At 44.8% G+C, this 25,113-nt stretch overlaps 1 protein-coding gene and 1 long non-coding RNA gene across 7 annotated transcripts; both read left to right on the forward strand.

The window, feature by feature from the left end:
- The first annotated feature begins 800 nt into the window (after positions 1–800).
- Positions 801–10,621, forward strand: IFT27 (intraflagellar transport 27). 6 transcript variants are annotated; one of them, XR_009728243.1, is made up of 9 exons: positions 871–933; positions 1,891–1,992; positions 4,260–4,342; positions 5,406–5,465; positions 6,138–6,197; positions 7,187–7,304; positions 7,582–7,691; positions 7,893–8,521; positions 8,628–10,621. XR_009728243.1 is itself a non-coding variant. In XM_061371757.1 (9 exons), the coding sequence occupies exons 2-9, from the start codon at positions 1,661–1,663 to the stop codon at positions 7,989–7,991; spliced, it is 654 nt and encodes a 217-aa protein (XP_061227741.1). In that variant the 5' UTR covers positions 892–933; positions 1,613–1,660; the 3' UTR covers positions 7,992–10,621. The 6 variants fall into 6 exon arrangements, 4 of the variants coding, with proteins under 4 accessions (XP_061227742.1, XP_061227740.1, XP_061227741.1 ...); XR_009728242.1 differs by having other exon boundaries at positions 7,893–8,112; positions 8,316–10,621; XM_061371757.1 differs by adding an exon at positions 1,613–1,682 and having other exon boundaries at positions 892–933; positions 7,893–10,621.
- A 6,590-nt stretch (positions 10,622–17,211) lies between these two features.
- LOC133222257 (uncharacterized) lies at positions 17,212–22,141 on the forward strand. The gene is made up of 2 exons (XR_009728244.1): positions 17,212–17,522; positions 19,356–22,141. It is a non-coding gene; the product is annotated as an uncharacterized LOC133222257 (long non-coding RNA).
- Positions 22,142–25,113: the final 2,972 nt, after the last annotated feature.

Consider the following 25,113-nt stretch of genomic DNA (forward strand, 5'->3'; position numbering starts at 1 on the left):
ATAACAAAGAGGAAAAATAAAGGACAAAGGTTTGAGATACTGAGAATAAAGCAACGAGGAAACTGGTTATTTAGAAGATAACTCTCACCAGGAAAACAACAGCAACATTGTCAAAAGCAGGAACTACGAACTGAGGAAAGTGTAACAGGTCAAATGCTGACCCAGGCTAAGAAGAAAAACCTGTTCAATTTCCACACAGGACAGCCCTCACAAACTGGTTCTTTTAAACATGCTAACCGAACTGACACCGGAAATTCAGGTTTGCAGCCGGCTTATAAATAGGAAAGAACGCAGCACATCTGATGAAAACTAGCGCAATCCCACCCCAGAAGACAATCGTTCTATCCCTCGCATGCGCAGGACTGCACTCAGACCGGCGGGTGAGGAATCTTCTGCATGGAAAATGACATTCCGTAGGCTCATCGGCACAAAACAGAAACTTCTCTCCCTCGCCATCGCTTGTCCTTTCCCTCCTTGCTGCTCTTTTCCTGTAACTTTTATTATTTTCTGCCCTGTCCCCAGGGGGTTAATTTCGGCTCAATGGTACGGTCCCCTGTGTCCTGCCCAATAACAAACCGCCTCCTGACAACGTACTTAGTTACTGGGTAGAAACTACTCGCTTCTCTCCGTAGCGCCCCTGCGTTGCCCCGCCTCAGCTACTACAAGGGGCGGGGAAGGCGGGTTTGAATGACCGGACCCTAAGTGGGCGGGACAAGCGAGGAGAACCAATAGCAGCTGCGAATAGCTTTGATAAGCAGGGCTCAAAGCCAACCGAATTGCGCAGGCAGTCGCTTCCTAATGGAGGCGGGGCGCTCGGTTGCTAAGGCCGCGCTGTTGCTAGGGAGGCAGAGCGTGGTGGTGGCGGCGGCGACTGCCGCCGTCTTCCCCGCGCCGGAGCCATGGTGAAGCTCGCTGCCAAGTGCATCCTGGCAGGTGAGTCCGTCCCGTCCCGTCCCATCCCATCCTCCCCGCCGGCTACAGGAGCTTAGATTGGGCTCTGTGGGGTAGGGCGAGGCCAGCAGCGGGGCGGCGCGGCGCTGGGACTCCCGGGCCCCCTCAGGGTGGTGGCTGGCCGCGGTCGGGAGGAGGCCTGTCTCCTCTTGGCCCCTCGTCGAGGGGTCGCCCCGGCGGAGGAGGTGGGGGGAAGAGGTGACAGGCGAGGCGGGGAGCTCAGCTCCTTCGGGAGCAGTGGAAGCCGTGTTTCTGGTTACCTATCGCATATCCTCTCCTACGGTACATGGAGGATCAAGAGATGTGGTCAGGGAGGGTGTGAAGCATAGCCAGACCAGCTGGAAGGCATGGATCTGAAAAAAGAAAGCAAAGAAAAGAAAGAAAAAGAAAGGAGGAAAGAAAGGAGAAGAAAAAAAAAAAGAGTCTTTTTATAGTGTGGGAAGGTGGGCTGAGGATGAGGAGAGTGTGAAGGGAGCAGGGTAGACAGCAGAGGCAGAGTTCTCCCTCATGCAATAAGGCTCCCCTTGTGCTGAAAGGAAGTTGATATCAGAAATAGGGATGATTCTGAGAGTGAGGAGAAAAGGTAGAGCCTTACCAAAGAGTAGAAGGATGAAGCATGTGTGCTTCAGAAAGATGTCTCTTTTCCCTGTGCAAACTGGAGGTTAACCTGAAACAAAGTGAGGTGAAGACACTGAACTATTTAGTCAGGATGGATTATGGAGTTGCTGGAAGTAAGTACATCTAACTGTTAACACTGCAGAAAGCAAGCTTGTCCTTCCCTCCCCTGCCCCCACACTGAAGCACTGTGCAGCCTCAGCCAGAAGCACAAATCCATAAAACTGTTGTGTGCAGACAACTCCCAGGTTTAACTCTGTTCCAAACCCATTTCCTTTAATCCTGGTTTTTTTTGGGTTTTTTTTTTTTTTTTTTTGTTTTAAGCCTCAGAAGCAACTGACCATCAACTTGCACAAAGCAAAGGTGTGATCTTTGGCAAATGCAAAAGAATTAATCAAGAATTAATCTCCTTTGCACCTCTTTTGACAGCTACTGTGGACAGGATGAGCATCTTGCCTGTCTTCTAGATTTGAAATTTACACATCATTTCCAATCTGAAAGTTTCGATGTCCCAACACATAGGCTTTGCTTAAGTCTTTCAGGTTTTGTTGTTTAGTGTTACCAAAGGCCCATTCCACGACCATTTTAAATTCACACAGGTTTTCTTTGGATGACCCAGATATGTGCTTTAATCCTCACTGGGTTTGAAGGCGCCTTCTCAATTCTGTTCACAACACAAACAACAGAAAGGTCCTGTCCCATATGTAGTTCTCCTAAGTGCTACAATAATATCCATGTATTATTAAAAATACATTTTATTATAAATAATAAATAAATGAGGCAAAATAATTTAGTGAAAGAGATGTAAGAGATAGGTAACCACAACAACCTAAGGAGAGCAAGAAAATGCAATTACATTGGTAGAAACAAAAACATCAGAAACCAAACAAGGAACTCTTGTGTACCTTTGGAAATGGTTATGAAGAATAGAGTGTATTGGGATCATAGTATTGGGATCTGCACCAAGGTCAAAGAGAACAACAGGGGGAAAGGGCTTTTGTTAACAAAAGGGAGACTATTAACTTGATAACAGAAAGCAATTCCTGTGCTATCTCAAGGGTAATTTACAGACACGGGGTAAAAGATACTGTTGCTTGAGCTGACTGTGGAGACACTGAAAAGGTTTTCACTGTAGACAGTTGGTGGTAGCAGGCATTTTAGAGACACACTACGGTTTCTGGCAGAATAGCAGAAATATGGATGGATTAAATATTGTGGGATGCAGTACTGGCAGATGAGACCAAACTAAATGAAAAGGGCAAGGAAACTTATTTTGGGAAAGTGTAGTGATGTAATGGGCTAAGAGGGTGGAAAATAAGAAGAAGAGAGAAAGAACAACTGTGGGTGTCAAACTGAAGAAAGGCACCACGTTAATTGAGAATTTGCACTGCATGATGTTGCCGCAGTTTGAAGCAATAGATGCTTCTTTATCTCATTTTACAAAGACAGATCTAATTGTCTATTGAAATACAGAATAGCTTCCACTCAGAACAGAGTGTTGTCTTCAGCACAAGCATGAACTGATCAGGGAACAAACAAGCTGACTTACCAGATTTTCCTGTCTAAATATTATGAACCCAACTCAGCTCAAAGTAAGCAAGCATGCTAAAAATGTTTAAACAAGAACTACATTTGGTTAATGTATCTAGAAAGCTGTAATAAGGTCAAAATATAGCCCTTTCTGGATTTATTTATTAATAACATAATATAAAAGACTGGTATTCCAGGCTTGGCTGTCATGTGCATTCCTTTAAGGATAAAGCTAGAACCACTTAGGTATTTAGTTTGTGTTTCCTGTCCTTTGAACTATATCCAGGTTAGTGAGATAGTATGTGAAGAGAGGAAAGCCCTTTGGGAACATTAAGTCTTTGTTTTGCAAGGATTATGATATTTTGCATGGAGTGATATGGGCATTCATGAATCCTCCAGTTCTCTGCCATTGCATTGGATCTTATGCAGCAGGTCAAAGCAGGCAGCTGCCAAGATTATCTGAAGTGTTGTGCGAGCCATACCGGAAAGCCTTGCTCTAGAAGAGCAAAAACTAAAGCTCCTTGGTTTTCCTTCCATACAGTCATGAATCAGCAGGCTCTTTCTCTCCAGCCAAGTGACATTTGCTTCTGTTAGGCTCAGGATGCAACTAATGAGCCACCAGCAGCATTGAGTCAGCAGGAGTTGCTCTCTTAGCAGGGTCAGCAAGAAGAGTTCGTTGAGGAATGTTACCAGTTTAAGCAGCTTTGTAGTATATAAATGACCTGTCTCTTCACTAAACTCAGTATATAACACAGATTTGAATCTGGGGAAATGGGTAGCCTAAGAAGAAGAACTAGCCTCCTATGCAGCCCAGTCTCGCTTATCACATTGTGTTTTTCTTTGCATGATAACATCTCTGGGAATTTTTCTTAGGTAAAGACTAAAGGGTAGATATGAAACAACAGTTTCTCCCTGAACTGGGAGGCCTTTACTGTCATTCATAGAGCAGATATTTGATGTCAGCACCAGTATGCATAATTGCAATGTTAATTTCCTCACATGGGTAGTAATTTTTAGGTTGTTTTATGCTTCTTGTGACAGTTGTCTTGCCTGTATTTACAGTTAGAGCATCCAAACTCCTGTGGCATGTGGTAGTAACAGAACTGAGGGAAAATAAGATTCTCCAAGACAAAACAAAAAAATCTTTTATGGTTTTGGGTTTGCAGGAGATCCAACTGTGGGAAAGAGTGCTTTAGTCCAGATGTTCCGCACTGATGGGGCTCATTTTCAGAAGAACTACACACTGGTAAGCATACAACAGGCTCAAATATCTTTGAAGTTGGATAAGAAAACGAATAAGGTCTAGAACAAAATGCATAATATGATTTTAAGTCAAGGCATGCAAGGGGGGTTCTTACAGGATTTTCTTTCTCTTACACCTTGAATTCTGAAGAGAAATAATTGAATATTCTGTCTTTATGTAGATGCTGCTTTTGAAACTTAATGCAGAATAATTTAGTTAATTTTGTATTTTTCTTGCTGAACCAATGTTTTCACAAGCTTTTGTGGTGTTAGAGAGCTTCCCCCTTTAGGGAGTGCTCTATGAAAAAGCATTGCTGAAGGAGAAAGCTTTTAATTCCAACTATTAAATGTGCTTGTGGACAGTGCGCTTATCACTATGCAAACACGAAGATGTGCTGCATAGCCCCAAGATAATTATAATCTACAGAAACTGTTCCCAGATGAAGAGGATACAGTTTGCAGTCTTTCAGTGTGAGAATCAATGGTGATGACTAATCAGAAGCAGGATAAAAATAAAAGTAAATATAAGTAAAGTAAAAAAAAGGAAAATATGAGTGTAGAGGAAAAAAAACCCCATACTAAAAGATGTTTATTCATTGAAATAAAGATGGAAACCAGAATTTAAGGATAGAAATAGAACAAACAAACAAGCTACAAAGCAAAATGAGATAAAAGGTGGAAGAGGCACAAATAACCTCAGTCCCATATGTTAGCTGATCACATGGTTGGTGCAGAATGTTCTAAGGTGTGTTTTATAGCAGCAGTAAGATAGTGAATGTTGCCGTGCAGATTTCAGCTAATACTCTTGGCTGTATATAAGCAAATCTCTGGATGTTGGTGGTTCTCTGTTTTTTCCCCCCATCTGAGCAAATCTGCGTGGCTTTGACATGTAGGTAGGAATGTGTTACCAGAGCTGTGAGGAGCATTGCTGAGTTCCCAGCAGTCTTTGTTTGATGGGATCGTAATGATTCACTAGAATTGCCTCAGTCCAATGCGTAGTTGGTATGCAGTCGGACAGGCTTTTAAAAACCTCTTCTGATCCTTGTTTTCCTGATTCTTTTTGACAGACAACGGGCATAGAACTGTTGGTGAAGGCTGTATCAATTCCAGAGACAAGTGATAGCGTGGTGAGTTTTTATGTGACATAAATTGGGTCAGAAAGAGACATCCAGAGCTCAAACTTCACTTCAGTCTCACTCTGATGGAAGATTGCTGTGCATGTTCATAGGGCCGTTATTTTGCATTAAGGAAATGAGGCTGATCATGTACAATTGCTTATACTCAGATTTAGTTTAATCTTAAAAATGTGAGTTTTACATATTTGTGTCCCAACATGACAACTGAAACCAAAGCTGTTGCCATCTTTGTTAGGATTCTGTTCTGTCTTTTAGGACACACAGGTTTAGTTCATGTTTCTTAGAACTACAGAAGTTATAACTTAGTTGTTATTTTTCCTTAATGCCATATATTCCCACCAGTGGAATGCGGACCACATGTATAATTCTGTATGAATAGTGCAGGTTACTGTCCCACTCCGCATGCTCTGTTTCCAGTTGAGATGGAAACGAGACTTGGGGCTTGGAGGTAACTCTTTTATTGATTATACATTAAAAATAACTATTTATTTTCTCATACTATCTGAACTGGAGTCTTCTCAGTGCGGGGAGCTTGTCCCTTAGGGACATGACACTGTTGTACTGAACAAAATGCAGGAGTTACAAGTTCTGGTATTTACTTTCTAAACTCTTCCCTACACTGCATTTCCCTGGCAAGAGCCTTCTTTCTGCTTCCGTTTTCAGGAATTTTTCATTTTTGACTCTGCAGGAAAAGATCTATTTTCTGAAGTGCTGGAGAAACTGGTAAGTCTTATGTAACAGTCCTCTTCTTCCAAAGGAGCACTTTTGCTTTGAAGATCTGAACTTCCCAGTCTGGCAGATGTAGCAAACTTTGTCTTCAGTGTAAATGGGAGCAATTACCTCAGTTGCCAATGCATCCTGTTCTTCCTGTCTAAAACTTGTAAAAGTACTAGAATACTTTCCAGAGGAAGGAAAGCAGAAAGTCATTCACTTTTCTTAAAATAAATAAATAAATAAATAAATAATGAAGGGATATTTAACCGAGACTCTCTGTGTACTGTTGGTTGAGGTTATTTTTATTTCTTACAAAAACATCTACTTTGCTGCTACTCCAACAGTGGAGTGGGTTTTTTTGGTGTTTCAGAGGTGTGTTTGATCCAACAGGACTTATTCTTGTCCTTGAGCATAATATTGCCCTTGTTTCTTTCTTTCACGCATTTGTGTGCTTACCTGTACAGTTCTCCGTTGTGTTATCTCACTTTGAGGGGTAGAATCAATTAATTGATGCAAGTTTTCATAAGATGGCTAAGTCAACCTAATGAGAAAACTACCCAAATTCATTGCTGTACAAGAGGCAATCCCACTTTTGCCCTTGCACTAGGTCTGGTTCACAAGAGACCCCTCTAGAAGCTGGCTCAGCTTCTCAAACTGGAAGAAAACCTTTCTACTTTTTTTTCTCTAGGATTAATTTTGCGCTTATTCAGCATGCAGAATCAGCTTCCCCAGGGATCAGATGAGTGCCAGAGCTGATACAAGTAAAGGAGCAGGACCGTGCAGACAGGAATGGGGAAAGAGAGCAAGGCCACCTCTCCCAGTGCCAGCTATCCATTTAGTCAGCTCCACTGAAATGTGAAACCTCAGCCAGGGCATAGGATTCCTGTATGTTAGGCTTTTTATTTTTGTCTTAGCATCTGTGTTTGCTGTGTTTACAGACTGGCTGTTGACCACATCAGTTTCATTAGAGCTGACAATGTTCCTTTCTTGCTGTGCAGTGGGAGCAACCCAACGTCCTGTGCCTTGTGTATGATATCACTAATGAGCAATCTTTCAACAACTGTGCCAAGTGGCTGGAGAAGCTGAAGGCTCAAGCAGCTGGGATGCACATCCCAGGTGAGAAAGGGTGTGGTGATTCTTGTTATCTGCTCTCCTTTTCTGTAACAGCGGTTTTCCCCCTTGAGATGTAGGGCATGTCTTCTCTATTTGCTTTTACCAAAAAGCAGATAAGGTATTAATATATTTCCTTTGTGGAACTTTTTCTAGGTACTTCTAGACTATTCTCCGTGCCTCTGACTTTTTCAGCTACTTCTAGAAATGTTCCAGCAGTTATTGCTAGCAAGTCAGCATTTCTGGGTGGTTCTTTTTTCTTTGTGTTGTTTTTTTTCTGTAGGTGTTTTAGTGGGGAATAAAACAGACCTAGTTGATCGTCGAGTTGTGGAACAGAAACAAGCACAGGAGTGGGCTGAGAAACATGGCTTGGAATACTGTGAGATGTCAGTGGTGAGTATTTGCTCCTTTCACCATCTGTGGAAGTGGGTCTTTGTAAAGTTATCTTCTCTTTCAGGTAAAGAAAGATAATTGGTGTCTCCTTTCTACTTGTTTGTCATCTAACTCACCCTCAGTTTTAATGTCTTCTGTGAAGCAGAGCAGAAATAGTCAAATGCTTATTTCGTGATTCACAACTTTCTTATTTCTTTACAGAAGGAGATGAAAAATTTTGAGACCCCTTTCCACATGCTGGCAAAGTCATTCCACCAACTGTACAGGGAGAAAGTGGAAACTTTTCACTCACTAGCTTGAGGGCTGTGACTGGCATGACTTACTTATCCTCTCAGCTTGTTCTAGTGCCCAGAAACCTGCAGACTGGAATACAGAGTGAAGAAAAGAGATGAGCTATTTGCTTCTTCATGGTCATCTTCTGGTAATTCAAAATAAACTAGAAATAAGCAAGTGGAAAGACACTCTTCTGCAGTTGCTACCTCAGCATTCCTTTCATGTCCTCTAACTTGGCTCTGTACTCACTGAAAGTATGCTAGGTTGGAGGAGGCGGGGAGTAAAAGGGGAGGGCAGAATGGAAATAACCAGCTCTTTGCTTTGATACTGTCATGTGTCTTCCCTGAACAGACTTCCTGCTGCTACAAGCGAGGATTTAGAGGTTTGGAGAAGGAGAGAGGAAGCTGACAGGATGTTTTTCAACTTAAGCAACCCAGCATATGTTGCAGGGCAGGACTGATTTAGCCCTGATGCTTGAAAAGCATTTTCAGTAGGAGGCCTATGCCCTAAAATCAACACATGGAGACCGAGATATGTGGGAACTAAGCTGGTTTTAAGTGTGTTTCTAGGAGTATCCAGTGTTCGAGGCCTGTGTTAACAGCGTTACCCTAATCAGCTGTAGGACTGATATGCTGATGACTAATACGTGCTTGTGACTTCCAGAATCTGGTGCTTTTCTTCAACGTGGCTCACTTTCAGTGCTTGGTAGGAACTGTCTTGCATCTGTACCGCTGTCAATTGGTAACGCAGTGCCCTCTGCTGGTCCCAGGTCACAAGGTTTCTCAAGGAGCTACCTCTCTGGAGGCGAGCAGGACTTCCTACAAGCATATCCAAACTGGCTAATATGCAGAATGGGATCAGATAGCAAGAATATCTCTTTTATTCTAAATACGAGTGCAAAATTTGAAACAAATTCTCTTTTATTCTTCATGTGTTTCATCTTACTTGGTTTTGTGTCATTTTTCTTTTTGTCAGCTGAGCTCAGCAATACCATGCTCTTACTAGGCTCAGACTAGAATGAGAGTCTTCTTTGTTGTTAAACTTTCCCTGCTTGTCCTTGAATTTGGGATTAAAGACCACGATTTTGATGTTGCTAGGGGAAACAGGACTAAGGAAATGAAAGACAGCCCGGCTAAGTTACTGTAACTCAGCCGTGTCTGGCTAGAAGTTTTTTATCAGGAAGGGTAAAAGTTGATAGAGAGCTGCTTTTCTGTGGGGAGTACTGATGTTGCATGTGTAAGAGTCTTTTTGCTGATGCAGTATGTGAAAGCATCCATGGTCAGGTACTGCCTTGTAACAGCTTAATGCTGAGAAGTTCAAAACTGTAACCTTCTTTTCTCCCAGATTGTGTCAGCCTCCCTTGGACATGGGAGGCTGAATTTTGTACTCATAAGTACTACAGTGATTTTTCAGGCAGGCTTTTCAGGAATCTGTGTTTCAAGGCTTTTATACATTCATTTTATAACCATATTTATGCCCAGTGCTAGGAAAAGTACATTGGATTGAACGTAAGAAATATCACTGCAGATGTTGTAGCAGAGGTTATGAAGCACTTAGAGAATCTGGAGAAGCAGCTGGGCTTATTTCACTGGTAACTGTGTGTTTATGCTGGGAATTAGCTAGGGAGCATGAATACCAGCTAAAGAGGTTAAGTAGGAGCTCAGCCCAAAAGAAAAGGTATCAGTTCTTTTGCTAGAAGCCACCTCAAAAAATGACAGAACCACCTGGGAAAGCTCTTGCTCCCTGTAAAGAAGGAAGGACTCCTCTACGGGCTTAGGGTAACTAGAAGACTCACTCTTTTTTGAGTTGAATTAGCATTACTGGCATTTGTATCTTACATTGGTTGTCCTGTTAACCCTGGGAGGTGTCTGTTGATTTCCATGGGCTGAGTGGAGTCTCATCTGCAGGTGTTGATACCTTTGACTGTTAAGAATATTAAGACTATTAAGAATGAAAGTTATTTTGGATGCTGTGCTGATCTAGTTAAAGAACTAAAGAAAGCTTGATTTGATTTGGTAGCTCATTTCCCCTGGTTCTATTGATGTTGTGATTACAGCACAACACAGATACTTTTTCATATTGAAAATAGCATGCCAGGTGTGTATGCCAGCTGTGACGTGGTATATAGGGGGAATGAATGCCTTGGGAATGGGTGATGAAATGAATCCTATGCAGTCTTTAACCAGGGAGTTCAATCTCTCTGTACCAGAAGGACCTCCTGTAACTTCAAATAAACAGTCTAAATGCACCAGTAAGATGAAGATGGGTGAATGCTGTTTTATTAAATGAATGCAAAAGCTGGAGGATCTCATTAAGGGAATGCTTGCAGTGGTGATTTGTGATTTATAGGGGAGCTGCTTTTGAGAGGTTAGTGAAGAAAAATGCATCCCATGCAGGGAAAGATGTATTGCCTGAGAGAGGAAATGTATGATCTAATTAGCTAGCAGTAGGGATTCACCCACTGCCCCTTTCCCTCTTCTCACAGGCCATGACTAGAATTAGAAAAGAGGCTGTGTCTAAAGCATGTTTCCCAACTTGCCTTTACAGGACTATTTCAAGCACTAAATTAATGTTCTTCAAAGTGGTATGTTTGACAATAATCATCTCAGTCCTTCCAAATGCATTTTAAAAGCATCATATATTGTCCTTCCTGGCTAATGCAGGTGATGCTTGTTGCTATTTTCTTAGCTTATGCATGACCTTGTTGTAGATACTAGTAGTGAGGAGTGGGTAGAGGACATGGGAGCTAGATACGGGAATGCTGTGGAAAACAGTTTTGTGTCTGAAGGAGCTTAGGGTAGCAACTAGGTGAGCAGGATGAGTCAACAAACTGAGCCGTTATTAAGTTTCTCTTACTATGTTCAGTAACTGTTGTGGCCACATCTGTAGAGTGTGAATTCATGTTTGCTGCTTATAGCCTTAGCATCCCTCTGAATTACAGACACTGTGGAGAAGAATAGGATAAAGGCAGGAAGCTGTCTGCTGACCAGAAAGCTTCTTGTCATGTTACAGCTCCCCTGTTTTGTCCAGCTGTGCAGTGCTGCAGGTGCTCAGCATGAGTGTTACAACTTTTCTCCTGGGAGTCCCTCCCTCTTACCTTTACTTTGGTCCTTGTGGCTCTGCTGCACAGAATCCCTGTTATACTTGTGCCCTGCTTTACTTAGCTTGATACATCATTATTTTTTTTTACCCTTCTAATTTCTGCATTATCTATTCCCAAGGCTGCAAGACATTTCTTCTTAGAGAGATTAATAGATGAAAGAAAACAGAAGTGGAATTTTTAGTCAAATTGTCTTAGAAGAAAGAGCCTTAAGAAGCTGACTTTCTGAAATTTCACTGGAAATCTGTCTGTGTAAAGTTGTCATGTTAAAGATGCTTTAATGGTTTTGTTTTGTCTTGCCAGACATATTCTGCTGTGGAGTGAAATGCAGGATATAAAACTCCAGAAAGATTAGGTTTTATTGTGGGAGTTAATAGGAATTTCAAAGCTGATCATACTGTGATAAGATCTGTTCAGTCTTAACAATAGAGTGGTCACTGCTGTTCATAATAAAGCATTAAATATACTGAAATGGGGCTGTCAGAACAGTTTCTTCTATAGAGACTTAAAACTTAAGAAAGGCCATCTTTCAGAAAACTGATCTGATAAATGACACCATTTTGACCAGGGTTATTTCTGATATAACTCCAGTGACTTAAAGGGCTGGATTTAGTCTTTTATGCCAATTGGCTCCCCTGGGTAAGCTTCATTTCTTTACCCACTATACATCTTGGACCGATCTGACCTGATAGCAAAAGACACATGATGTTGTTGAAAATGAAATACTGCCTTGGGGCAGAAGGATAAACCGTGTGGCCTCCTGAGGTCCTCCCAGCAATGCTTTCTATAATTCTATTAGATTAAGTGGGGAAAGAAGTAGCGTGGAAAGCACAAAACAGGCTAAGTCATAAACTAGCAATTAAACGGGGAGCTGGGCTGGGCTAGGGCAGAACACGTACAATCTATCCCAATTAAGGGCTGTATCTCAAGAGAAACAAGGAGCCTGACGCAGGTGCTGACAGCAGGGAAAATGCTGCGTTTCTGTTCTGGAGGCAGCAACTGCTTTCTGCTGGTGCTTACACAGATCCATGGGGGTCCATACGCTGCCCAAGGCGCTGCTCTGCTTTTAATATATACTGTATCTATGATGTTCAGGTGGCGACTGTTTGCAGTTGTCTCGTCTGCCTGTAAGAGGCCAGCAGTGCAATGGCAGAGTATCTCCTAGCAGCAGAAAGATATTCCTATTCTTGACACCTGTGTGATGGCCCCCCGCCTCCGCCCATGCGTTCATTGTCAATGCTTTTTGTATCTCATATCCAATTCTTAATGGAGAATACGCAGTTCTGCTTGTTCCTAGCAAGTAATTTTCCTGTCTTGCCGCTGGTACTCCAGGGAAGCTGGGGCTAAGGGACTTCTAGGACCTTCTGGAGCAGAGGTGGAGTCTGAGAGGGAGCTTTTCCAAGGGCCATGTTGGCCCCCGCAACATATCTCAGCCTAAGGGCACATCATCTCTGTGCTGCTCTCATCCTATTTCCTCCTCCTGCTGTCATCTTGCCTAGAGAACAATGTCTTCTGTGCCAGTTGCCCTTGGCTCTGCTGACCCGGAACAGCAATGCTTGGGGGAGGGAGAAAGAAGATTGCTACTCGATTTCAACTCTTTTCCGGGTTCTTTAGCTGTTGTTACTCCCAATCAAAGTCACCAGAGAGATGGGGATGTTGCTCAGCCTAGAGTGTAATTTTCTGTCAGAAGACCCCCAGCTGAGTCCTGGCAGCCTGATCTTGGCTCTTTAGAGCTTGCTGCAGTGTAACTTTCGCAGATACTGGCTGTTCTCAAGAACAGACTTGGAGTTTTGGTGTTGGTTTGTTTTTGTTTGTTTAATGTACTCCTTGGGGGTCTTTCTCTCATTCCTCTGTCACAGCTTCACATATTTCCTCCCCTAGAGCTGTTTGTCAAGAGGAGCCTGGAATCGCTCTCTTTCCCGGTCTCTGAGATCAAATCCAAATCTGGCAATGTTGAAAAGAGAAATGTGACAGAGCCTACATGTCAAGCTGGGGTCAGGGATGGGGTCACTTTTGATGAGTTTCCCTCCAGCCAGATCTGCATCAGTTGGAGAAATGTGGAGCCTGTAATCTTTCTGCACAAGTACTGGAAAAAATGCACAGTATGAGAGCTTCAAGTTAGGGATAGCAAGCAGAAAGCTATAAGGGCAGAAATGATCAGCTGCTGTGTCCCGAACAGGGGACAAGCAGGAGCAGTAGGGGAATAGGAATATGTAGGAAAAAGCGGGGTCTGTATCCCTTCATGAAGAACCCAAAGGATTTGTTGAGGCAGATTTGGAGGGGTGGGAACACCTAAGGCTTTTCCTAGCTTGTAGAGTGATGTATGGAAATAAAGTGGGAGGAAAAGTAATTTTTGCATGAGCCATTGAGGGGAAATGAGGATACAGGGTAGAGCTGGATAATGCTGCAGGTGGGAGGGCAAGTAAGAATAACTGAACAGAGATTTTCAGGGTGAAGACTTTGGGGCCAAGGCCAGTTTGGGGAATTCAGAGCCACAATGAGTGAGGTCAATGGTAGCCACCAGTTTAGGTTCAAGATGTAGGGCATGCATTAGAACAAGGCAGGATGAGTTAAAGGTTGCATGAGACCAGGGTTCGATAGGGCAGTAGCAAGAATCCAGAATGATAAACCTACAAGTACTATGGGAGATAAGAACAGCAAGCTGTGATACTGTGAGGAGCAGTGGCTGGAGAAGCCATAAAAAATAAGAGGGTAAGCTAAGGACACCATCAGACTGCCAGAGTGGAAGCATGTGAAGAGATGTTGGAATTCCAGATTGAGTGCAGTTCTTCAGAGGGGATTTCTGAGTGGAGGGAAATAGGCGCCTACAGTTGTTACCCACACATCTTTGTAGCATTTAAAACACAAATTAGTTCCAGCACTAGCTCAATTTTCTATTGCCAGAAAGTGGGGTGATCTATTCTTGTTTAAACCTTTCTTTTATTTTTGAGGAGGGGGGGTGGGAATGACATAAACTTACACCTAATTGTGCTGCAGCACCCTGACTACATTATGTTCATCCATTCAGGGAACAGAAACAACCTGCACCTCACCAAAGCAAGCAGAAGTGCCCGCTACAACTTGAGCATCGACAGCCCACAGTGAAAACTTCACAGTCAGTTCATACAGCAGACCTCCCCAGAATATCAGTATTTAACCTCAAGTAATAGAAAAATACAATGTGTATGAGATCAATGTAAAGCAGATAGAAATCACTCTTTCATTAATAAAATTAAATACAATAAAAAAAGCCTTCCGCTCTGTATGTCAGGAATCTCTTTTCTGTGTTGGTTTCCTTTCTCTGCTTTTGCTAAATTATTTTGATTCCCATGGAGCATCACTCTCAGTCTGAGCTGTGCATGGCTACTGTGTACTGTTTCTAGGACTTTTGGTTTTGTGATGTTTGGTGGCTTCAGTCTGGGGGCCGCGAAACTGGAAGTTTTGACATTCAGGTTGCAGCTGAAGCATCAGACATAAAATCAGCTTGTAAGGACAGCAGAACAGAGTATCTAGGAAAGATGTCTTGCAGGGTTAAGATAATGCTTTTCAATGCTATTGTCAGCAGAGAGAGATCAGGCTGCAATGAATGAACATGAAAATGTTAGCTGGGGAAGGAATGCTGGCAGGTTTGGAAACAGGGAGCAAGGTTGGAAACAACAGTGTGGGTTTCTTGTAACTGAGGTAAATGCAGAGGAAAGGATTCTTCTTCATTGTCCATGCCTCTTGCTTTTTTTCCTGCTGACTGCCTCTGCACATGAAGGTCTTGCAGCTATTCATCCTCACGACTCTGCTCACCTCCAATGTGAACAGCCCTCCCCATTACCATAATACTGCTTAGATCCCCCTTTCCATGTACTTTTCTTTCCAGGGTTATAAGCTGCTGTCAGAAAAAAAATGCACTGGTCTTTCTATCTACTACCATCCTCTCCTACCCCTTTCCTCTCCATCTGGTGCTAGGCTGGAGTTTGTGCCTTGTTCCCCTGGCACGAAACTGGACTGGTATAGGAGCAAAAGAGCTGTGCCCATCTTGTATGTGTGTCTCTGTATGGGTGAGGGGCATCTGAGGCAGGCACCCTTTCCTCCTTTTATCAGACCGTGCTCATTTATTATACCATCTGTTTTCCCAGTGCTGGAGATGATGCTGGGGATATGTGACTTGGGGCACTCAGGCAGAAACTGGCCTGCACAAGGCCGGCCATGTGTTTGCCTCCTAGCAATGCAGCGGTCAGCAGCAAATTCTTTGCTGCTGCCTCCTCTCAGTATGGGAGAGAGCAAGTGTGGGCTTGGGTGTGTAGGAGACACAAAGAGATGAAACATGCAAAAGAGGGGGGAAGAATGGGAGAGGGACTGGGGTACACGTGTATCAGCTGGAGAAAACTGTGGAGACAGACAGATGGGTAGAGTGGGGGAGAAGGAAAGAGGAATGGATTGTAGAGAGGGAAGGATAGAGGAACTGGGGAGAATGGACACACAGAAATGGCCTGGTTGGGGGACAGCAAGAGAAAGGCTGTGAAGGAAAGAAAGGCAGATTTGGCAGGTGTGTGGTGAGGAGGTAGATACATTATCTGTGGGAAAGAGATGTGTATAAGCTAGGTACTACAGTAATAGGTAAGTGTATAACTACAGAGATGGAGATAAACAGTGTGTATATGTGTGTGTGTTGGGGCATGTTTATATAGGCCTGTGTAAGGGGGAGCTGAATGATTGGCAGTAAGGAAGAAGAGCCACAAGGAAAGAGGAGAGAGATAAAGCAGGGGAACAAAAGAGCAAAGGTAAAGATGAACCGTGGGGAAAAGAGAGGCATGGGAAGGCAAGCCAGCCCTTGCAGTGCAAACAAGAACTGGGATCTGGCAGGGTGGATTCATGCGGGAAGGAGGGAGACTAACAGCACTCCTGTGTTTGTGGCTGAGGTTTCCTTACTGAGACCTGAGAGAGGATGCAGGGCAGAGATCAGAGCAGAATTCCACAGTACTGAACATAAGCATTTTTATGTGTGCAGGGCTCACTGCAAGCACACAGAGAGACCCAGTGGACTTGGGAGTGTAAATGCCACTGTGCTAGTGCAGACGGTTTCCTGCCTGCTGAACTGCAATGCGACCCTGAGCATCTGCAACCTGTGGACTGCTTCTTTCCAGTTTACCTGCTTGACTGCTAGGAGCTGTTTAAGTTGACAGCTCAGGCATTTATCTATCCTTTTCTCCCCCCTCCTCTTGCCCTTTTCCTCACAGTGTACTCACAATGGAACAGGAGACATGAAAAAGCAGCGCTCAGATTCACAGGCACCTCCTTAATTCTACTGCCTCATGTAATAGACACCACCTTGCTTTGCTGCCTGAGTCGACCTCCTCCCTTCCCTTTGACCATTTGTTTTCTCTTCTGTTCTTTTCCCTACCTTTTTTCATCTCCTCCTATCTCTCTTTATTCAACTTTCTACCATTTAAAATTCTCACTCTTCCCTGTAACCCCAACCCCCTTTCTCTGTTGTGTTCTAGACTCCTACTGTACATGCCTCCCCTTGTTGTTGCAGCTTATTCCCTCTGGTTGCCCTGTTTCTTTTTCTTCTGCTCCTTTTTATCTCTCCCCAGTTCCTCAGTCTCCTCCTGTCTGTGCCTGTCTGCCTGCTTTCCCTCACTCGCTCTCTGCCTCTCTAGAATTGGGTTGTGGATTCTGTTGGCATCAGAGCGGGACAAACTGTAAAACCAAGGTTCCCGGAGGGCCAGGTTGTGATCATTTTATTTTTACAATGTCCTTGGATGTGTAAAGGTGTTTGTTTGAGGGGGAGGAGCAGTGCATGTGCTCCATGTGGGAGAGCAGAGTGCAGGCCAGAACGAATGAAGCTTATCGCTAATATAGGTCAGTCACAGAGAAGAATCCCAGTGGTCTGGGAAATAGAGAAGTGCTTTGTCTCTTCAGACTGGCTACTGGAAAGGTGGCAACTGAGCCACCTTTTTCTGTTTATCCAACAGACACAGGAAACCTGGAGAAGTGCCCTGTCGAAGAGTGCAGCAGTGGTGAGCATGGGAGGAGGATCAGTTCTGCACAGGGGTCTGCTCATCTCCCAGCCACCTCCTTAACCCAGGGAATAACCAGCCTGAGATTCCCTTCTGCTCTGAGCTGTCTACTCTCATTCATGTTCGTATGTCCCACTCTGTAACAAGGATGCAGGGAGCTCCCTGTGCCCCCTATCAGACTTGCTCATTGTGTCAAAGCAGACAACAACAGAGAAAAATAATTAGAGAAGCCCAAATGAGAACCATACCCCTGCATCCTTGGAGGATGGGCTGGAGTGTTTGGCCAGCCTCTGCTGGGGTTGGTGCTGCCAAGCAGACCTACACAGCCAGCAGTGAGGTATCACCAAGGACCTGAGCCTGATCTGGTGGAGCTGCATGAGCCAAGTGTGCTGCTGGAAACTGCTTTGCTCTGCAGTAGACTCCTCACTTCCCATGATTCGCCACCATGTGAGTAAACTCTGCTTTCAGAACATTCCCAGCAATTTTCATAAGTGGTCAGTAGCTGCAGTGAATGAATGAAAGAATGAATGAATGAAAGTGGCAAATCCTGATGAGTGCAGCATTTGTCCTTGGAATTTTTGATTTCATTTCTACTAAGACTTCTGCTGTTACATGAGGTCAAAGTTAATCTGGTAAGATGACATTCAGACAACAGAACAGATATTCAGGTTTTCGTAGGTATTTGGAGCCTCTGCATCTCCGCAAATTCAGTGAGATGCTGACTGCTCAGCACAACTGAAATTCAGGATAGTTCTTCAACGTCTAAACATGGGTTAGAGCCCTAAATAGGTGTTTTGGTTTCTTTATTAAAATAGGCCTCTATTCCCAAGAGAGAGAATATCACCCCTCTACAATTTCTATCCATGGTACACTCTTCTGTGCCTCACCAAAATGTTCCAGTTTAGCATTTGACTGGTTAATCTCATGTGTTTAACATACTTCCTCTATAGGAATTCATGTTGGAAATCCTAAACCATTACAATGGCAATGTAAAACCAAATCGTAGGAATTCACGTGATAGCCCTGTGGACACAAAACACCAGCTTGCTTTCTCTGAAACAGTGTCTAAAGCACATGTACATCTCATGGGATGTCTCCCTGCCTATGTGGGACTACAGAAAGAAACCCTTCTCACACTGAAACCCATAGCCTGTTACTGACATCAGAGGGACCCGATGATTTTGGATTTTCTGAGATTGCCCACTCACTGAACTCCTGAATAGCTGTTGGGGCACATACTTCTCTTGATTGTCCCTCTGAAAAGCCAGAAGGACTAAATAACCTATCCCAGAGACTGACCATTTTTCTTGGTTTTCTTAGGATGTTCCTTCAAGAGTCTCTTTTAACCCTGATTTATTACTGAGCATCAGACAAATTAAAAGTTCACTATTCCTCCCCTGATACCTCAACTATCTGACAGTGAAGACCAAGGGATGTCCTAAAGAAGACTTTTGTGTGTATACACACTTTTGTGTGTATAGCTGCCTTGCAGGAGGGTTATGTGCATCAGTACCACCACACCTAGGAGAGTAAATCTGCCTCAGGCAGGAAACCCCAATGATACCTTTGCAGCTCTGAGGACCAGGTGGCAAAAGTTCATTCATGTTTGGGCTGGATTGTCGCTTTAAATGATGATACTGAACAGATGAGGCTGCAAAGGGTCCTCCTATCTGTCCCCATCTGTGCCCTTTACACGGGAAGAAAGGCTTGGAATATCTATCAGTGTTGACACGAACCATCCTCACTGTAAGCCTCACCTTTCCCTCAGCATTTATCATTGCGCTGATGCTTCCAGGAAGACCCTGAAAACCTTCAGCTCAGAAAAAAAACCCCAAGGCCTTTATTTTTCTTGCCTTATTCTTTGCAGTTCTCTGATTGCTGCCACCTTCACATGAAACAGGCTTTCTGCTTCCTTAAGAACCAAACCACAGCCAATGCACATTTCCTCACAGGAGCTTCATAAACCTGTTTGTCAAGAAATGATGAGGTTTTTAACTCGTGGGTTCTGAAGTTGACCAAGAGAAACCATCCTTTCCATGAGAGGCAGATCAGGAAGGGCAGTCTACTTTAGTTACAGTCAGTGGATGAAGACAAAAGCTTTATGGGAAGCAACAGTTATTTGTGCACACATTTCATGCACAACAGACAGTGAGGCCCGTTGCTTCTCTAATTCAAGGATCTGGACACCGTTTCGCTGTGCCTTGACCCTAGAGTAGATTCTGATTACAAAACATGTGCCATAACCTTTTCACTTACTTTTTGTTTTCTGGATGCTTCTAGGGTTGGACATATGTGGATGTCAGTGGGAAGTATCTGTACCTAGGTTTGGATATGAATGGGAAGAAAACAGTGTATTTCCATGAAGGATCTGGGAATACAGCAAAGGAGAAGGAATACCTGTATGCTTGTGAAAAAGTTGGCCTCAGACTGGATTTCTATAGTGTGTTTATGGTTTGTATGGTGTATGTGTGTATTTTCTGTGGTTTATGCAGGGGTAAGGGCATGTGGAGGTATGTATTTATACACAAGATGGTTTAGCATGAAGGTAGCCTGGGAATATAGATAAGACTGTAGAAAAATGTGTGTTCTGGGGTGGAACATAATGAGGGGCAGCATCTGAGGGAGGGGGATTGTGCCTTCAGCTTAACAGAGTTATGCAAATACATGGTAATAGACATGCTGGTGGGAGGGGGAATGTTCACACAACTTATTTTCTCTCCTAGTCTTATTCAGTAAGTTTGTAGATATGTGTATGCATATATCCTCGCTGGGGATACTTTACCAAATACTGGAATACCAGCTAGAGCAGCTTGTTAGCAGCCTGCCCTCTGTTAGAGCTAATGGGTTGCAGGCATTGATTTTTACTTTTTTCCCCTATTGATTAGGAGGCTGCTGTACACACAAACCTAGCACAGCATGGAAAGAGAAAGGGAGGCAAAACAGTTCACATCCCAGCAATTCATCATGGTGGAAAATTCATCTTGGGAACCCCAGTTTTCTCCCACTATCTGTTTCAAATGAAGAAGGAAGCCTTTCCCTTTTGAAGAAATCAACCCACAGGGCTCATGAGATGATAACACTTTGTTTTTATTGCAACCATCTCTGGGTAGCAAACATTTCAAAGGTTACCATTCAATGGAAGAAAAAGGAGTCTTGCAGGAAGAGCACAGGAGTTGTATCTTCAATCTGGAACAGATTGCTTGGTTATATATGGGTACCCAACTCATTTATAACAGCACCCAGATCCCACTAAAATCAGTGCAAATACTTTGATTTTGGTGGGCTTTGCTACTATATTCTGAACTTTTCAGTGCTTCGGTGCCTCTGTAAACTAATGGACTTTGTAAGAGTGTTATGAGGCTAAATGAGTTGTTTGTACAACATTTAGCTTGGAAGACGATATAGGTCAGAAGCTGAGGGAATTACGTATTGCAGCTTTATAACCTCTTACTTGGTCCCTGCCAGAGTTCCAGTCCTGTCTAAAATGGAGTTTTTTTAGGCACTCTCAGGGCAGCACCAGCGCCACTTTTGCATGGAAACCTACTAATTTTAATTATTAGACCTCTGTGCTCTGTATCTCTCTTCTTTCTTCCTTCCTTTCCAGTCACAGTGTTACACTAGAGATGACTCTTCTGTAGTATCTGAATATTTGATGTTTGAACTGCCTTTTATGTTGATCCTCAAGTTATATGAACCTGAAGAAAAGAGGACCACTGAGGCTATTTCCATCTGTATTTATCTCCCTATCTCTATCTCATTTAAATCTCTATTATCCCAACCTGCAATTCTCTGGCAAAACCCCACAAATCTTCTTTCCTTGGTTTACTAGTTTGTTAAATTGGCCTAAGAAAACCATGATGTGAATAATGTTTCTTAAGTGCTTTGGGACCCTCAGCTTTGGATGCCAGTGATGACTTCTCTGATCATCCCCTCTGCTTGTCTAACCATACAGACTTCTCTCAGCTTTCTCTTTTCATTCTCTTTCTGCATCAGATCTCACTTCTGTCTTCTCTGCCCCATTGGCTTCGAGTTCTATAATCATCACCCTAACCCCAATTTATTTTTCCTAACATCTCCTCTGCTGGTGCATCTGTCCATTAACACCTCTGCTCTGCCTGCAAATGCAGCTGCATCAACTCCATCTCCTTTACATCTCATAACAGCAGCTCCTTCTGAGCTGGCCTCCCCAGGATGAAGATTCCTAGGTACCAGTTTTCGTACACTATCGCCATCTGATTTTCTCTTATGTGCTGAAAAGCTCCACTGCAGCTCTCAATCCACAAACACTCCAGTCAGCTCCATTACCATCCCATGGAGCTGCTTCCGACTTCGTGCCCTTCATCTCCCTTCCTGCATCTTTCCTGTGCCCCTATTTTTCGTACAGCACTGCCCCTTCTCTCCACAAATAGCAGCACTCTTGGTTTGCCATTGGAAGCAGACTTCCTGTGGCTCCCTGTCTCATCAGCTTCTCGTTTCAAGTAATTTAAAATGTAATTTAAAATCTCTCTATTTCCTCCAGACTATTAATTTCTCTCTCCTTACTCTTCTATAGATGTCATTCTGTGTTGCACTATTCAGTAAGACTGTTGTAAAAACCTGCCACAGTGTTTTTATTCTGTATTCTTGTTTTGGGTTATAATTTTTAATGATTCTTTGTAGGAAAGATGAAAGCTCAGCACAGCATCTAACCACAGCACAAGCAGTCACACAGGACATTCCGGCATTTGCATTGCCTTTGTTCCACTCTTCTCCTGCGGCATTTAGAACTGTAGAGGGAATGCTGTGAGTGGCCTAAGAGTATATAAGTGTGGTAGCAGGAAGAGAATTAGTTCTGGAAATTGGGGAGTGTGAGGCAGGAAGCTGCATTCAGTCCTGATCCTGGGACGTGCTGAGCCCTCATAGCTCTCGCTACTCTCAGCCAGAGATTAAAGAACTCACCACCCTGCAAACGTGGCCTTCTTACACTGGCCACTTCTTTCTGGGCAGAACGTGCCCCTCTGCTGTTGTCACTTGGAACCAAACTTGTCAAAGCTGCAGAAATACGTAATAAAGACAACAGTCCTGAATTGGTGTGAGGGTCTCTGTTCTGGCCCAGCTGCTGCATCATCCTTGGCATCTGCGTGAGTTCATTAGATGTAAAAATATGTAATCCTGACATTGCAGCAATGTATTTTTATTTACAGGTGAAATCTGCAATTTCTCACAGTACTGGGGTCCCCTGCAAGCCCAAATCCACAATCTCTGCAGTGACTGCTTGCTCCTCCTACTAGCCTCACTGACTCATATACCAACAGAAGAAAGCTCCTCAGCCCAGAGACAACTTCTGTCCAGGCAGCCACACGTACAGCGACCCAAAGCAGCACTGCCATTTGTAACAGTGAAATAAACACTTAACCACATGGGCTACGCAGGGGAGCCCAAAGTGAAAACACAAAGCATCACCCCTTGTCTCCCTCTCCTCCCTGAATGATCCTTGTGTGTAAGGATGGGATCCTGGGAGCTTTCACAAGGCCTAAGATCTCTTTGCTTCCACTAACACAGCCAGGTTGCTCCTGTGGCATTACTACAAGAGCTGTGCTACACATTTTTGAGTGTACCGAGTAACTGAGGAGCCCAACTTCCTCAGAGCTATGAGCTCCACACGTTGGTGCCTGATGGATTTGAATGCCAGAATAGCCAGCTGAAGTTTTTTCCTCTTCAGAGTCTTCCAGACTCCTGGCTCAGCTTTTCTACCATTGAAGAATGAGAAGACTTGAATACTGGGGTTAAGTTGGAGGAGAACAACCACCAACACAAAAAGAAAATGGCTTAGAGTCTCAATAATTATTTATTCCACCCTTATACCTTCCCCCTTCAAGGCCCCTTCCTTCTTTCACTGGGAATGTCTCAGAAGCGGAGAAGAAGTCCTTGGTGATCTCTAGCTTCAGCAGCTAAGAACCTCACAGAGCCTCCTCTTCAACACAGGCTGTCCTTGTAAAGCCATCATCTCCAACCATCACAGGGGTGTTCTCTACATCTCCCTGGCTCTCAAAATCCTTTGAACCAAGGACAATGGTTCAGAGCCTGTCCACAGCTACCATAGATCCACACTCCTGCAGCAGGCTGCGTCCTAAAAGTGCACTGGGGCCACATCCCCCTTGCCCATCACTCCACGAGTGCAGAAAGAGACTCCCAGCTCCTGTGGCAGAAGTCAAAGCCAGGATTCTCCCAGGTGAGGCTGGGAACTTAGTGGTCTTAACCTGCACTGTCTCCTATCACCTCTCATCCCTTCTCCTGCCTCCCCCAGGTCTTTTCCTGCATGCTGGTGGTGATCTGTGTATGGCTGATGCCAGACACCACGAGTGCTTGCTGCTAAACACCTCCAACTCAGTCTCAGCTGTGCAGGCCCTCCAACTGCGGAAGGTGATCAGTGGTCTGCAGGGCAGCCAATGCCCCCCCTTCCCCCCCTCCCAGTGCTGGCTATGGAGCCTTTCAATTCCAACAGTCCTGGGGCAGACTGTCCCAAAAGGGCAGCCCCAGTCTGCACTCAGAGAGGGAGAAGGGAAGGGAGGTAGATGGAGTTATGAAATTGCAACGTGGCTGAAGCCCTCTGAGTGGTTCAACTTCCCAGCACTCACTTCCCTCAGCCCTGCTCCCTGCAGAGAACAGCAGTGAACCTACAGCAGCTCTTCTGGACCCCTTTTCACTGAACAACGAATCTGATCAGAGAGAAACAAAATCGGCAGCATCAAGAATTAGAGGATTCCTTTTCTTTATGGTTGTTGCATTAATGAGCAGCTACATGTATAGGACCAGGAGGTGACTAATGTAATTAACCTGGTGTAATGATACTGCTGAGGAAGAGAGAGAGGATTATGACATACTTAGATGTCAGTACTGCACAATTTCGTGTATGTTCCTGGTACTCTCAGGTTGTGTCTGACACAGGAAACTTCACCACTGATAGAACTCAGCCTACATCCATTCAGCTCATGCATTTTTCTGTGTAAAATGAGGATGTGAAATGGGGGTTGCTTCCCTAGGTTTGAAGCAGAGGGAGGTATTAAGTTTTGGTGGTTTCTTTCCTTAACAGCATAACAGTAATAATAAAACAAATTGTCCTTTCTGGTGAAGAATCTTCCCAAAATGTCTGCTTCTTGGAGCAAGGGTTGGGATTTCACGGAAAGCTGTGAAGACAAAGTCAGAACGCGGGGATTCACACAACACTGGTCAGGGGGAGACAGAGGGACGGAAAACACCAAAACACAGCCAACTTGCAGCGAGCCCACGAAGAGTGAAGAGCAAGCATTTAAAACCCCACCACAGCAGCAATAATAGCAGCAATAAGCGCTTATATTTTAAATTACCATTTCGCCCGTCTCCTGAGGACAGAAACGGCTGCCTGAAGTTTTGCGCTGGGGTGGCCGCGGTGTGCGGGTTTGCACCTCTGAGCACGTACGGGAGGAAGGCTGAGCTGAGGGGGACAGAAAACCGAGAAAGAGGGGGAGTCCCAGCTACGCCTGGGCCACCAACCCTTCCCGGGGCTGGCAGCGGCGGGTTGGGAGCCGGGAGCGGGGGGGGGGGCTGCCCCCTTCGCCCCTCCCTGCCTGCTCCTTGCCTGCTGCCCGCGCAGAGCGGAGCGGAGCGCAGCGCAGCGGAGGAGGGCGGCTGCCGCCCGCGGATGCTGGGGCGCGGGCGGCGCGGGCAGGGCGGGCGGCGCGGGCAGGGGAGCTGTCCTTCAGCACCGCGGGCCGCCGAGCGCGCCTCCCGCACCGCCGCCGCCCGGGGAGCCGTCCTGCAGCACCGGGGCCCGGCAGCGCTCCTCCCGCACCGCCGCCGCCCGGGGAGCCGTCCTGCAGCACCGCCGCACACCGCCGCCGAGCCGTCCAGCGCCGCGCCGCCGCCGCCGCCGCCGCCTTGATGCAGTAGCGGGGCCCGGGAGTATCCGGGGGCCGCCGCGGGGCAGGGGGTGCCGCAGCCGCGCTCCGCGCCTGTACCCACCACCCCCCTCCCCCCCGCTTCTCCCCTACCCCACGTCCGTGTCCTCGTCTTCCCACCG

Source organism: Neopsephotus bourkii, unplaced genomic scaffold (assembly GCF_033783945.1).
Source record: "Neopsephotus bourkii isolate Nb327-2 ecotype Australia unplaced genomic scaffold, CSIRO-AGI_Nbou_v1 NB_1589, whole genome shotgun sequence".
In the NCBI taxonomy this organism is placed as follows: Eukaryota; Metazoa; Chordata; class Aves; order Psittaciformes; family Psittacidae; genus Neopsephotus; species Neopsephotus bourkii.

Coding starts and splice junctions, on each gene's coding strand:
- IFT27 (XM_061371756.1), top strand. CDS start 900: ATGGTGAAGCTCGCTGCCAAGTGCATCCTGGCAG. Junction 7,305..7,581: donor AGCTGGGATGCACATCCCAG/GTGAGAAAGGGT, acceptor TTTTTTCTGTAG/GTGTTTTAGTGGGGAATAAA. Junction 7,692..7,892: donor AATACTGTGAGATGTCAGTG/GTGAGTATTTGC, acceptor ATTTCTTTACAG/AAGGAGATGAAAAATTTTGA.